Source organism: Danio rerio, chromosome 2 (assembly GCF_052040795.2).
Source record: "Danio rerio strain M-AB ecotype USA chromosome 2, GRCz13ab, whole genome shotgun sequence".
Lineage (NCBI taxonomy): Eukaryota > Metazoa > Chordata > Actinopteri > Cypriniformes > Danionidae > Danio > Danio rerio.
This window is the reverse complement of record NC_141022.1, coordinates 8,740,160-8,754,337: the sequence shown is the minus strand read 5'-3', so window position 1 is coordinate 8,754,337 and position 14,178 is coordinate 8,740,160. Positions and strand designations below refer to the sequence as shown.

At 37.0% G+C, this 14,178-nt stretch overlaps 1 protein-coding gene across 1 annotated transcript in view; it reads left to right on the top strand.

Moving 5' to 3' along the window:
• pls1 (plastin 1 (I isoform)) overlaps window positions 1–14,178 on the top strand; it is a 40,591-nt gene that overhangs the window by 9,581 nt on the left and 16,832 nt on the right. The window contains 5 exon segments of the mRNA NM_199881.2: window positions 688–820; window positions 938–1,016; window positions 5,720–5,885; window positions 6,064–6,206; window positions 9,608–9,703. Coding sequence (NP_956175.2) covers window positions 688–820; window positions 938–1,016; window positions 5,720–5,885; window positions 6,064–6,206; window positions 9,608–9,703 — 617 coding nt within the window.

Below are 14,178 nucleotides of genomic sequence, written 5' to 3'. Positions count from 1 at the left end.
GGAAATTAGAACTGCATTTAGAAACAAATATTTGCGCTTAAAAAACAAATTAAATATGTAAGCTAATATATGTCTTCATGTATACAGCACCGTTTCCTTATCCATTAAAGAGAGAAAAAAAAGTGAAAGTAAAGGCCGATTGGAGGAGGCTCGTTCTTTATCCTCGCGCTGCAGATGCTCTGTTTAACTGTTTTCTTTCTAAAGAAGCGCTTTGTTTTTTCACTTACAAAGTCCACCAAGTAAATAACTAATGCGCCATGGCACGGACGCAACTCTGACTCTTAAAGGTAATGGAAGATGAGACTCTGATTGTTTTATTCTCAAAACACATCCATAATTCATTAAGAGAATTAGTTCAACCCTGTTAGACCATAAAACGATTTAAAAAAAAAAAATTTCACATTGTCATTATGGGGTATTGTGTGTAGAATTTTGAGGAAATAAATAAATTGAATCCATTTTGGTATAAGGCTGCAGCATAAAAAAAATGTGGGAAAAAGTAAAGCGCTATTAATACTTTCCGGATTCTAATTGGAAAAGCTAAAACAAAATGACATGTAAGCTTTTTGTGCTGTAATTCTGAAGAGTGTGAACAGTTTAAAAAAAGAGATGTGTCTATTAATGACCCCTGACACAGATGGACCAAATGTCATTCTGCTAATGTTTTGTTTTTCCATCTCCTCTCAGATGAAGAAAAGGTGGCCTTTGTGAACTGGGTCAATAAAGCCTTGGCAAACGATCCCGACTGCAAACATCTGATCCCGATGGACCCTGGGACTGACAGTTTATTCAAATCTGTGAAAGATGGAATTTTGCTGTGGTAATATACCATTAACTGTGGTTTACTCTGGGCTGCTCTCTGTTTGTCATGCCGTTAAATATGCTGGGGTATCATTTTTTTCATGTTTAATTTTCGCTTTGGCGTCTCTCTTTACAGTAAAATGATTAACCTGTCACAGCCAGACACCATCGATGAGCGGGTCATCAACAAGAAATGCACTCCATTCACAATGACTGTAAGCACTTTTACTTTTTAAATCATAGAACTCTACTTCATGGGATCTATAAATCAAAATAATTAAAAAATAATAATAATAAACTAAAAAGTAAATTGTCATTTAAATCCACAACTCAACTTAATTAATGATTAATTCTTACATTATACTATTGAAGGTATTATTAAATGCCCTGTGAATTTTGTTTTCCTTTTCAAATATTTCGCAAATAATGTTTAACAGAGCAAGGAAGTTTTCACAGTATTTCCAAAAATTTTTTCATCTGGGGAAATTCTTATTTGTTTAATTTCGGCTAGAATAAAAGCAGCTTTTAAAACCATTTTAGGTGAAAATCATTAGCCCTTTAAAGCAATAAGTTGTTTTGATAGTCTACAGAACAAACCATCATTATACAATAACTTGCCTAATTACCCTAAGCAGCCTAATTAACCTAGTTAAGCCTTTAAATGTCACTTTTAGCTGAATACTAGTATCTTAAAAAAAATTTTTAATGTCATCATGGCAAAGATAAAATAAATCAGTTATTGGAGATGAGTTATTAAAACTATTTAGAAATGTATGTATGTATATATATATATATATATATATATATATATATATATATATATATATATATATATATATATATATTTGTGGCACTAGACAAAAGTACATTCAAGATTCCTACTCTAAGCTAAACTTTCTAACTTTTCCTTGATTTTCACTGAAAAAAAGTGGAATTTCAATGATAAATAAAAAAGTGCATTATAGGCTCATTCGGGGAAAAATCCTAACCATAACAAAAGGCAAAACAAGTAAATAGCAATGTGTGGCACTAAAGTAAACATGTAAATTTTGATTTCACATGAACACGCTAACTTGAACTTGAGTTACCGCGAGCAGTTTAGTGCTATATGTCGTCACGCTAACTGAAAGGCTACTGGCACCAACATATTCTAATTAGTTGTTGTTATCTATAGGCATTAACACCTTAAGGTTAAAATTTTTTTTTAAAGTGGTTAAATGAATGCAAATACTGTAAATAAAGACAAAAATTGTACAGATATCACCGATATTGTGTGTAATAGCATTTTATTTCCAGAATTACATAGAACTACTTACAATCTAGTTCAATAAGTTTAAAATAATTTATTTTTAAAAACAATAAATATTTATATTTAAATATATATATATATATATATATATATATATATATATATATATATATATATATATATATATATATATATATATATATATATATATATATATATACATACAAGCATACAGTGCATCCGGAAAGTATTGATAGCGCTTCACTTATGGCAAATTTTTTATGTTACAGCCTTATTCTCAAATGGATTAAATTCAGGTATTTCCCTTAAAATTCTACACAAAATACCACAAAGACAATGTGAAAAAAGATTTTTTTTTAGATTGTTGCCAAATGTGTATACCGTATTTTCCGCACTATAAAGCGCACCGGATTATAAGACGCAGTCTCAATTACGGGGTCTATTTCTGTACTTGACCCATACATAAGGCGCACCGTATTATAAGGCGCACGCTAAAATACACTGTCTGCAAAAAAGGTAATGGAAGCAAAACAGTTAACATAGTTTAGTTGAACTTTATTGTACTATTTAACAATACACTCACATTATTATTTTTTTCAATCAGTCTTCTCCCAAAAATCCATCAAAGTCCTCATCTTCTGTGTCTGAATTGAACAGCTGGGCAGTTTCGTCATCAAACACGCCGGGTTCTCTCTCATCATTGTCGGAGTCAGTCTCATTGCCGGGTGGCTGTTCCGGCTTTTGCGAAAGCTCGGACAACAGTTAAAGCAGACACCCTAGCCCAGGCATCCACAATCCATTCACATATGGTGGCGTAACTCGCCCGGCATGCTTACCAGTCTTAGTAAAAGTGTGTTCGCCGTCTGTCATCCATTGCTCCCACGCAGCTCGCAACTTCACTTTAAACGCCGTCTACACCAATATCCAGCGGTTGAAGTTCTTTTGTTAGTCCTCCCGGAATGACAGCAAGCTCTGAATTCATTCAAGTTGGTCTTCTAACTGTCCAGATTAGACAGATTTTTGAACTCCGTGCACACATAAAGCGCACTGGATTATTAGGCGCATGGCCGTTTTATAACAAAATTTAAGGCTTTTAGGTGCGCCTTATAGTGCGGAAAATACGGTATATATATATATATATATATATATATATATATATATATATATATATATATATATATATATATAAAACTAAAAATCACATGACCATCTTTATTCACAGCATTTGCTCAATACTTTGTTGATGCACCTTTACCAATTACAGCCTCAAGTCTTTTTGAATATGATGCCACAAGCTTAACACACGTGTCTTTGGGAATATTTGCCCATTCCTCTTTGCTCAAGCTCTATCAGGTTTGATGGGGAGCAACGGTGTGCAGCCATTTTCAGATCTCTCCAGAGATGTTCAATAGGATTTAAGTCTGGGCTCTGGCTGGGCCACTCAAGGACATTCACCGAGTTGTTGTGAAGCCACTTCATTGCTATTTTGGCGACATGCTTTAAGTCATTGTCCTGCTGGAAGATGAGTCGTCACCACTCAGAAGCAAGTTTTGATTCAGGATGTCTCTGTACTTTGCTGCATTTATCTTTCCCTCTATCCTGACTAGTCTTCCAGTTCCCGCTGCTGAAAAACATCCCCACAGCATGATGCTACCACCTCCATGCTTCACTGTAGGGATGGTATTAGCCAGGTGATGAGCGGTGCCTCGGTTTCTCCAAACGTACCGCCTGGCATTCACTCCAAAGAGTTCAATTTTAGTCTTATCAGACCAGAGAATTTTGTTTCCTATGGTCTGAGAGTCATTCAGATGCCTTTTGGCAAATTCCAGGTGGAGAGTGGCTTCCGTCTGGCCACTCTTCCATACAGGCCTTATTCGTAGATTGCTGCTCAGATGGTTGGCCTTCTGTAAGGTTCTCCTCTCTCCAAAGAAAAACGCAGATTTTTAGAAAGAGAGGCTCCCTGATTGATCACCTCCCTGTCTAAGGCCCTTCTCCCCCGATCACTCAGCTTAGATGGTCGGCCAGCTCTTAGAATAGTCCTGGTGGTTCCAAACATCTTCCACGTACGGATGATGGAGGCCACTGTGCTCATTGGAACTTTCAGAGCAGCATAAATTTTTCTGTAACCTTCCCCAGCCTTGTGCCTCAAGACAATCCTGTCTCGGTGGTCTACAGACAATTCCTTTGTCTTCATGCTAGGTTTGTGCTTTGACATGCACTGTCAACCCTGGGACCTTATATAGACAGGTGTATGCCTTTTCAAATCATGTCCAATCAACTGAATTTACCACAGGTGAACTCCAATTAAGCTGCTGAAACATCTCAAGAATGATCAGTGGAAACAGAATGTACCTGAACTCAATTTAGAGCTTCACGGTAATAGCTGTGAATATTTAAGTACATGTGATTTTTCAGGTTTTGTATTTTTAATAAATTTGCAACAATTTAAAAAAACACTGTAGACAATCGAAAACAAATTATCGCTTGAAAGGGCTAATGATATTGACCTAAAAATGGTTTTAAAAGCTGCTTTTTTTTCTAGCTGTAATAAAAGAAGCAAGGCTTTCTTAGGAAGAAAAAACATTATAGGAAATACTGTGAAAAGTTTCTTGCCTTGTTAAACATCATTTGGGAAATATTTAAAAAAAGAAAACTAAATTCACAGGACATTTAATAATACCTTTAATAGTATAACGTGAGACTTATTCATAATTCAGGGTGATTTCACACCTGCCTTATTTAGTTCGATTGAATCGCACTAGAGTTCGTTTCCCCTTTTGGTACGGTTCGTTTGGGCAAGTGAGAATGCAGCAGTCGTACTCGAGTGCGCACCAAAAGCGGACCAAATAAGCGTACCGAGACCTGCTTAAAGAGGTGGTCTCGGTACGCTTTCAAACGAACCCTGGAGCGGTTCGTTTGGGGTGAGAAGATGATACGTACTAAAACAGGTCCAACCGCAAAAAGTACTGCGCGTTTTGGACTAATTCAGCTGCCGTACGCCGATGCGCTGTGCATTATGGGATATGGAGGAAAAATATTTGTTGACAGTGCTTTACCAACAGAGAGGGAGGACAACATTACCTGATGGATCGTTGGTAATATTTCCGCAAGATGACCATGTTGCAGTTTAGCTAAATTAATTCACGGCTCCTCCTGAAGTGACGAGCGATGCATTAAACACTGTTTTCCAGCCGCGACGGTGCTTCATTTTTCGTAATGTATAGTTTATCTAAAGCAGGCTTACAATCAGTCAGCGCAGTCGTCCCTCCAGAGTAAAAGGTTTTGTTTACCTGCGGGAGTTCACTGGCATTTTCCCGCACGTAAATTCTGACCAATCAATATGCAGTTTAGGAAATATGTTCAACAACATCTGGCCAATGAGAGATGTGGATTTTGTCAGATGACTGCATTTTGGTTCGTTTCAACTGGTTCGGACCAAAGCCATTAGTGTGGTGTGAAAACGACCCAAAGACGGCAGAAGATGCAACAATGTATCATTTATTGCGCTTGGTCCAGACCAAATGAAGCAAACTACAGATGTGAAAGCACCCTAAGTTGCGCTGTGGATATAAATGCCAATTTTCAGGAGGGCTAATAATTTAGTTGATTAGTTGAATAATAGTTGATTGTGTTTCTCTACTAATGCAGGAGAATTTGATGTTGGCGCTCAACTCTGCTTCTGCGATCGGCTGTACGGTGGTCAACATCGACGCGCAGGACATGAAAGCCGGGACCCCTCACCTTGTGCTCGGCCTCTTGTGGCAAATCATAAAAATCGGCCTCTTCGCTGACATTGAGATCTCTCGCAACGAAGGTCATTACTTTGCTCTGATAGCCTAAATTGATTTTCTTGTAATCACAGTGCTATCCAAATGGAGGCTGTAATTGCTGCCATAAATAAGTAAAAGCACGCCTGTTCCTGAGTGACTGATTTACACCTCTTAAAAGCATTACAATAACACGTGTCTGTGTTTTTATGTGTGTGTGTGTAGCGCTAATTGCTTTGCTGGATGAGTCAGAAGAGCTGGACCACCTTATGTCAATGTCCCCTGAGGACCTTTTGCTTCGGTGGGTCAACTATCACCTCAAAGCTGCTGGATGGAAACAGATCAGAAACTTCAGTGAAGATATCAAGGTAGCTTGCTTATCAGTCGTGGTTATCAGTTGATGTGCATAATTGACATTAATGATTGACTGGAGTTTACATGAGACATAAATATCGATCTCTGTATTCAGTATTGAGCACGTCATGTTTTTTCCTGGGAATAATATTTCTAAACGAGCTGTTGACATGGAATTGAACTAGATTTCGGTAAATACCCAAACAATACGAACATAAAATTAAAACAAAACTGGTAAATCTGAGTTGTGTAATAACAATAGAATGACCAAGGAGAAAGTACTGAACAACTGAAACGTATTAAATATATTATATCAAAGGCTTTTTTTTGGTTATGGCTGTTTAAACACGCCTCTCATTTGGAGAATGAAGTCACATGCATTGCTCAGACGTGTGTTTTTCACAGACTTCAACAGAGTGTACAAGTCTTGATGGTTCTGTGGGTCTCGTCTATCAAATCTGATATTTAATATGTATTTTCTATTGGATTCATGTCAGGTGATTGGCTAGGCCATTCTACAGCTTGGTTGTCTTTCTCTGAAAGCATTTGAGAGTTTCCTTGGCTGTGTTTTAGATCATTTTCTGAAATGTTCACCTTGGTTTCATCTTCATCATTCTGCTAATGTAGATGTTGGACTGAAGCAGCTGATATTCATTTATACTGAGGAAGGGCAGATAGTTGCTGAAGAACTACTGAGAGATTTCAGCTGCTGTCTTGGCTTTCACTGCCTTTCTACACCTCCCTTTCTTCATGTGTTCCTGTGTCATTTCATTTTATTACACATAACTTCATTTGAAAACTAATTAATATTATTTTCCTTACATATTTGATTTGGTTGTTACCAACATCTGGTGACAATTTTAATTCAACAGCATCATTAGAAATATGTTTTCTGAGTGGTGAAGTGTTCAGTACAGTGTATATATATATATATATATATATATATATATATATATATATATATATATATATATATATATATATATATATATATATATATATATATATATATTCTACTAAGAAATTATAAAAAAGACTGATAGCCAATGATAGAAGCAAACAAGGCTGCAAGTTTTCAACCTTGTAGTCATTCATATAATGGTAAGAAATGTGTGTTTAGGAGCAGATATCATTACAGCTATCTTTGAAATATAAATTATTAGATTAATAATATCTTCTGATGTTAAAAATGACAATGAAGCTGCATTCAGGTGGCATGGTGGATTAGCGCTTGGCACTGTTGCCTCACAGCAAGAAGGTCGCTGGTTCGAGTCCCTGCGTTTTTGTGTGGAGTTTGCATGTTCTTCCCGTATTCGTGTGGATTTCCTCTGGGTGCTCCGGGTTCCACAGTCCAAAGACATGTGCTATAGGTGAATTGGATTAACTAAATTGACAATAGTGTATGAGTGTGAATCCAGAAATGCCAACTAGCCCAGCCAGGGCTCGAACCAGCGAGCTTCTTGCTGTGAGGCCATTTTTTATTTTCTCATAGATATTTTTGTCATTTTAATTACATCTAATTTAAAGACATATTTTTCTATGTTTTCAAAACATCTGGTAACACTTTAAAATAATGGTCAACTAGTTAATGTAGTTAGAACAAAAAAGAACAATACATTTGTATTACAGCATTTATTTATCTTCGTTAGCATTAAGTTAATCAAAATAAAGTTGTTCTTTGTTAGTTCTAGGTAACAGTGCATAAGCTAATGTTAACATGAGCAACCTTGGATTCTAAATTGCATTAGTAAATGTTGTAGGGCTGAGCGATAAAATCAGTATCGATATTTATCGACCGAACACCATTGTCAGTAACGATATAAACAAATTCGGTAGGAAGTTTCGGTATGAATGGTTGTAGATTTATTAAAATGTGGCTGAGTGTTCACCTTAGAAGAAATGCCAGTAAGCTTTTTTTTTTTGTAAGTTTGTCATTTCCAATGAAGCCGCATGACTTGCACAATGGTGTGCCCATACATTTTCCAGGTACACCTAGTTAAAAAAACATTTGAACTTTTCTGAATGCTGCGTGCGCACTGCGATTCATGCAAGTAGAACAAACCAATCTGCATGACACTTTGTATGGAATAAACACATTTCAGTTAAAACGGCAGACTAATTACCTCAGACAAACACAGAACATCCAAACACTGCAGTGCTTTTTACTTTTTTCCATAAACTTGCATCAGAGCTGCAGCAATGGTTTTTCGTTTGTCATCCTCTGAGAAAACGCTTGATGGTCGCCTAGTTATGAGAGACGATATAGAAAATGGTGAAGGAAACTCGAGCTCGCGCTTGTCACTTCAGGTCAGAATAACAAGACATGCGATAATGAGTGCCGTAAAGCAGCTGTGAGGACCTTGTAAATAAAAAAACGATGTAAGGATGTCACCAGAGTGGCTTTTTGGTTTCTTTTCTTGTGCATCCCAGGGTGCTTGATGCACAAGAAAAAAAATGTCACTCTACCTATACCATTGCACACACTTTGCAAAATTGTATTTATCACGTTTAAAAGTCTCTTTAACATGTGTATTTCATTCTAAAGAGATCAGATATTTTGTTTAATTTTTGTTTTGTTTTTGACTATTAAAACTATTTTCCTTATTAATGTTGGTAAATTAAAATAAAGACTTTAAATAACAAAAAATCATAATATTCCTAAATGTATTGTTAAAAATATTCAATAATCATTGTTATCGAATGATATGAAGCATGATATCATGATGATTATTTTTGCAATATCGCCCAGCCCTACGTTGAATAACTATCAATAATAAATGCTGTGGAATATAATTCATACATAGTTCATGTAAATGAACTAACATTAACTATAGGTTCCCTGAAGTGGTTAGAAATGTGCACTTTTATTCGATGTTTGAAGTAATCTCAAGCAAAACATGAATCGAGGGTGGGACGTATAGTGTAGCTCCTCCACTTAAAAAACAGCCAATGGCATTTTATTTTACCACCGCTCTGCCAGTGACAGTGGTTGAGTTCATGAGCATCAAATGAAAAGCAAATGAGAAGCGTCTTGAAGGGGGTGGGGCTTGTCAGATACTAGAGAGCATTTGATTGGTTATGATTTGTTGAGAAACTGTCGTATGGGTTGACGTAAAAAAAATCATTGATTCCTTTTTGGGGGGAAGTGACAAACTTTAAGCTTTACATGTTTATATCAGTTATATATTTTCTAAATGCAAGTTTTGTAACTGTTTTGGCTTATAGTTATTTTTAAAACAAACAATACTGATACTAAAATCTAAAAAACTAAATGGAACCTTTAAACAACACTGTTACGAACACATATTTACCATATACTTTAGCCTTTGGTCTGGTTTGACATTAAATCCTTTTGAACTGTCTTTGCCTGTCACTTAAGATTGATCATAAACAGAGCCCTTTTTTCCTCTCTCAGGACTCCAGGGCGTATTTCCACCTGCTTAATCAGATCTCACCCAAAGGAGACTTGGATGACCAGATGAGGATTGACATTGACATGTTAGGACTCACCGTAAGTCAGCCTGAATGCTTGGGTCAACAGCCTTTGCCTCTTTGCTCAGGAAGTGAGCGTGCTGATCGGCTTCCTGTGTCAGGGTTTGTTCTATCACATATTAGCATGATTTAGAGCAGATAAGAAAGACGGCGGCTTTATGATACCCAACACTGATTGCTGTCAAAACAAAGTGAAGGGAAATATGAGAACAAAAGAAAACAAGCCAAGTCCTGAAAAACAGAGCGAGTTTGGTTTTGTACATTAGCATTGAAAAGGTTTTGTTATACTGTGTTTTCTGCCGTGGCTCAAGCTGTAGAATGGCTAAATGACTAAAGAAGTGGTATCACCATGATGGTGTAAAAGCTAATACATTCTAGTCAAAAACCACCTTCTGAATAAAAATGGAAACAAGTACTTTTAGAGCCACAGTTAAAGCTGAATTATACCTTTGCGTCGCACACATGGGTGTAGTATGGAGCTAATAATATGCCAAAACAATCTGAATTTGAATTGTGTTAATTTTAATTATTGACTAAATCAAAATTTAAAAAAAAAGTTTTGAATTTGAATTTCTTATTTTGAATTTTAATTTCATAACTTGAATATTGAACATCTGAAACTAAAGACAACTGAATTTTTCAAGGCAGAATTTTTTTTAACGCTTTTTCAAACTTCCGATTTTTATGTTCTGAATTTATAGAATTCATAGACTGCAGATATTCAGTTTGTAGAAATACAGCTTCAAGTTTTCAAGATGAAAAAAAAAAATCAGAACATCAAATTTAATATTCTAAACTCCAAAACCAGAAATTCAGATTGTTTTGGCATATTATTAGCTCCATAGCGTACACTGGAAAAAAATATTCAAAGATGATTCCTTGGATTTACTCAATTTTTTTACGTTAAGTGGTTGTAAACAATTTATTTGGGCTGAATTTAAACAAACAAATTAAGTTGAACATTATTAAATTCAATTTGTATGTTTAAATTTAACACAAATAAATTGTTTGCAACAGTTCTGCATGCAACACTTTTTTCAGTGTCACCCATAGGTTTCTGAATAGCGCAGAAACAAGTGGGCATAGCCAACCATCATCATTTTGTTTGCACACCATTGCGCCGACCGGGGGTAAACAAAAATGAGCTTTTCTTTGGGAGAAATGCTTAAGACTTCATTACCTGTGACTCATTTGTGTTCTGATCACATTTGCTTGGCACATTTCTACAGGGGGAAAACTCAAGTTACCAAAAAGAATCCAAAAGTGACTCTATTAATGAAATCAATGTTTTAAGCTGAACATATGAAAGACTCAGATGCTTGAATATGACAGATTGACATCCTCATCAATATATACTTTTTAATTTCGTTAAATCAAACTTTACAAAAAAAATATTATTAACAAATAACTGTAAACAGGGAGGCCAGCTAAAAAAAAAAAAAAAAACAGTTCCCTGACTATTGCTGTTCTTCCAGGAGAGATTTTACCTATAGATCCCATGAAAAGAATAAAAAATAGGCCAGTCTTCCGGGCCACTGCTTCCCTTTGCTAAACTAAATAAATAACAAAATGTCACTATAAAAATTAGGGTGCTTTCATACCTAGAATTTTGTTTCGGAACCTGTCTCATTTGCCCAGTTGCGCGGTTCATTTGGCATATGTGAATGCAGCGATCGTGCTCGAATCCGCGCCAAAACAATCTGGACAACATCACCTGAATGAGTTAGTCTCAGCTTGATTGAAACGAACTCTGGAGCGGATTGATTATAGTGAGAAAGCGATACGATCCGAGCCCGGCTAAATCACAGTGTTTTATGGATATGTAATAGGCATATGGCTATATAAAGGAGAATTATGAGTAGGGAGGGAGATCATTCCAGACGTCCCGCAAATGCACAAAGACTCCTTGATGCCCTCAAACGAGTGATAATCTCCCTGAAATCGTGCGTCTCCCTCCCGGTCCTCAAATAGGTAGCACACCCTTCTCACACCTCTCCACCTCATCCCTCCTCACTCTTCAGACACGCCGTGCGCACCCGGTCAAACACCACCAAATCTCCCGGTCTTCACATAACTTATTGTCTTATTGCTTATTGTCATAACTTTAATAAGGACGCATGAATGCAAACCGCACCAAGAACAAAGAGCAACAATGTAACAGTTTTAATCCCTGTTTCAGAACAAATTAATTTATTTAAAATGGCTTTGGTGTGTCAGTTGAAGTGCACTATGCAACAAGCTATTGTAAACAAACCAACGTTAACTAGATAAATAATATTTTAATTGGTAATATAGCAGATTCAGGGAAAGTTACATCGATAATCAGCATTTTTGCCAAAACTAATATAGGAATGGGGTCATGTTTTTGAGTGAAGTTTGCATGTACTTCCCTCGCGTGGGTTTCCTCTGGGTGCTTCAGTTCCCACACAGTGCTATAAGAGAATTGGGTAAACAAAATTGGCGAAAGGGTATGAGTGTTTGTGTGTGACTGAAAGTGTATGGGTGTTTCCCAGTACTAGGTTGTAGCTGGAAGGGCATCCGCTGCATAAAACATACGCCTGAATAGTTGGCGGTTCATTCCGCTGTGGTTGATAAATAAGGGACTAAACCAAAGAAAAATGAATGAATGAAAGTCATTTGTGTTACAGACATGAAAGATACAACCCTCTAAAAACACTTCTTTTTTGGGGGGTAACCCAGTGCTGTTTTATATATGAACAAATTCAGGACTGAGATTTGTGTGAAGAAGCTGGTGGCGTTAAATGTTTGACCCAACATGCTTAGATTGTTTTATTAATGTAATAAAAATGAAGCCAAATGCTTTAAAATGAAGCCAAAATACTCTATATTTGGTGAAGGAGTGTATTGTTTCATTGTGATGAGACTGATCCAGCCACTAACCCGACAGCTGGTGAATGCAAAAACAACAGGATGCAATATAATAATGCAAATTCATAATGCAAATTGCCCAACAGGCTCAATCCAGTGGTTCCTTGGAAATACAGTAACTTATCCTGATCACATTTCACTCAGCTTTTTTTTTTTTACTTTGTTTTTTTCTTAATGGACGATACAAGATGTCACATGAAATTTAAACTCACCGGCCACTTTATTTGCTACACCTGTCTAACTGCTCGTTAACGCAAATGTCTAATCAGCCAATCAAATGGCAGGAACTCAATGCATTTAGGCACGTAGACATGGTCAAGACGATCTGCTGCAGATCAAACCGAGCATCAGAATGGGGTAGAAAGGTCATTTAAGTGACTTTGACCGTGAAAATATCCAGTGAACGGCAGTTCTGTGGGCACAAATGCCTTTTTGATGCAAGAGGTCGGAGGAGAATGGCCAGACTGGTTAATAGATGGCTAATAGAAAGGCAACTAATAACCACTTGTTACAACTGAGGTATGCAGAAGAGCATCTCTGAACGCACAACACGTCAAACCTTGAGGCGGATGGGCTACAGCAGCAGAAGAAATTTGGCATCAACAACATAAAAGCATGGATCTATCCTGCCTAATATTGAAGGTTCAGGCTGGTGGTGGTGGTGAAATGGTGTAGGGAATATTTTCTTGGCTCACTTTGGGCACATTAGTACCAACTGAGCATTGTGTCAACACTACAGCCTACAAGAGTATTAATGCTGACTATGTCCATCCCTTTATGACCACAGTGTACCCATCTTCTGATGGCAGCAGGATAATGTGGCCATAAAGCGCAAATCATCTGGTTTCTTGAACATGACAATGAGTTCACTGTACTCAAATGGCCTCCACGGTCACCAGAACTCAATCCAATAGAGCACCTTTGGGCTGTGGTGGAACAGGAGATTTACATCATGGATGTGCAGCTGACAAATATGCAAATATGATGTCAATATAGACCAAAACCTCTGAGGAATATTTCCAGAAACTTGTTGAATCTTAAGGATTAAGGCAGTTCTGAAGGCACAAGAGCGTCTAACCCGGTACTAGTAAGGTGTACCTAATAAAGTGGCCTGTGAGTGTATGTATTTGCAGCTGCACAAAAACATATAGACTGAGGCATGTATTTACAATGAGCCTGTGTTCTTTTATTAGTAGCGCTAAAGCACCCCTGTATGTGCATTTTTGAGGTGTGCTTCACACAGGTCCAACATTACACACTTCATTTTACCAGCTGAATGAGTGCATCATCCTGGTAATTAAAGTGCACTTATTATTTTTAGAGTTTTCAGTGTGAACGCACTACTTACACTATTTATACTACAAAATGGCATAGAATAGTGCATAAGTATGTGATTTGGGATGCAGCTATACACTATAGCCAATTTAGTTTATTCAATTCACCTTTAGCACACGTCTTTGGGCTGTGGGGGAAACCAGAGCACCTGGAGGAAACCCATGCCAACAGGGAACATGCAAACTCCACACAGAAATACCAACTGGCTCTGCCAGCACTCGAACCAGCAACCTTCTTGCTGTGAGGCGACAATGCTAACCACTGAGCTAC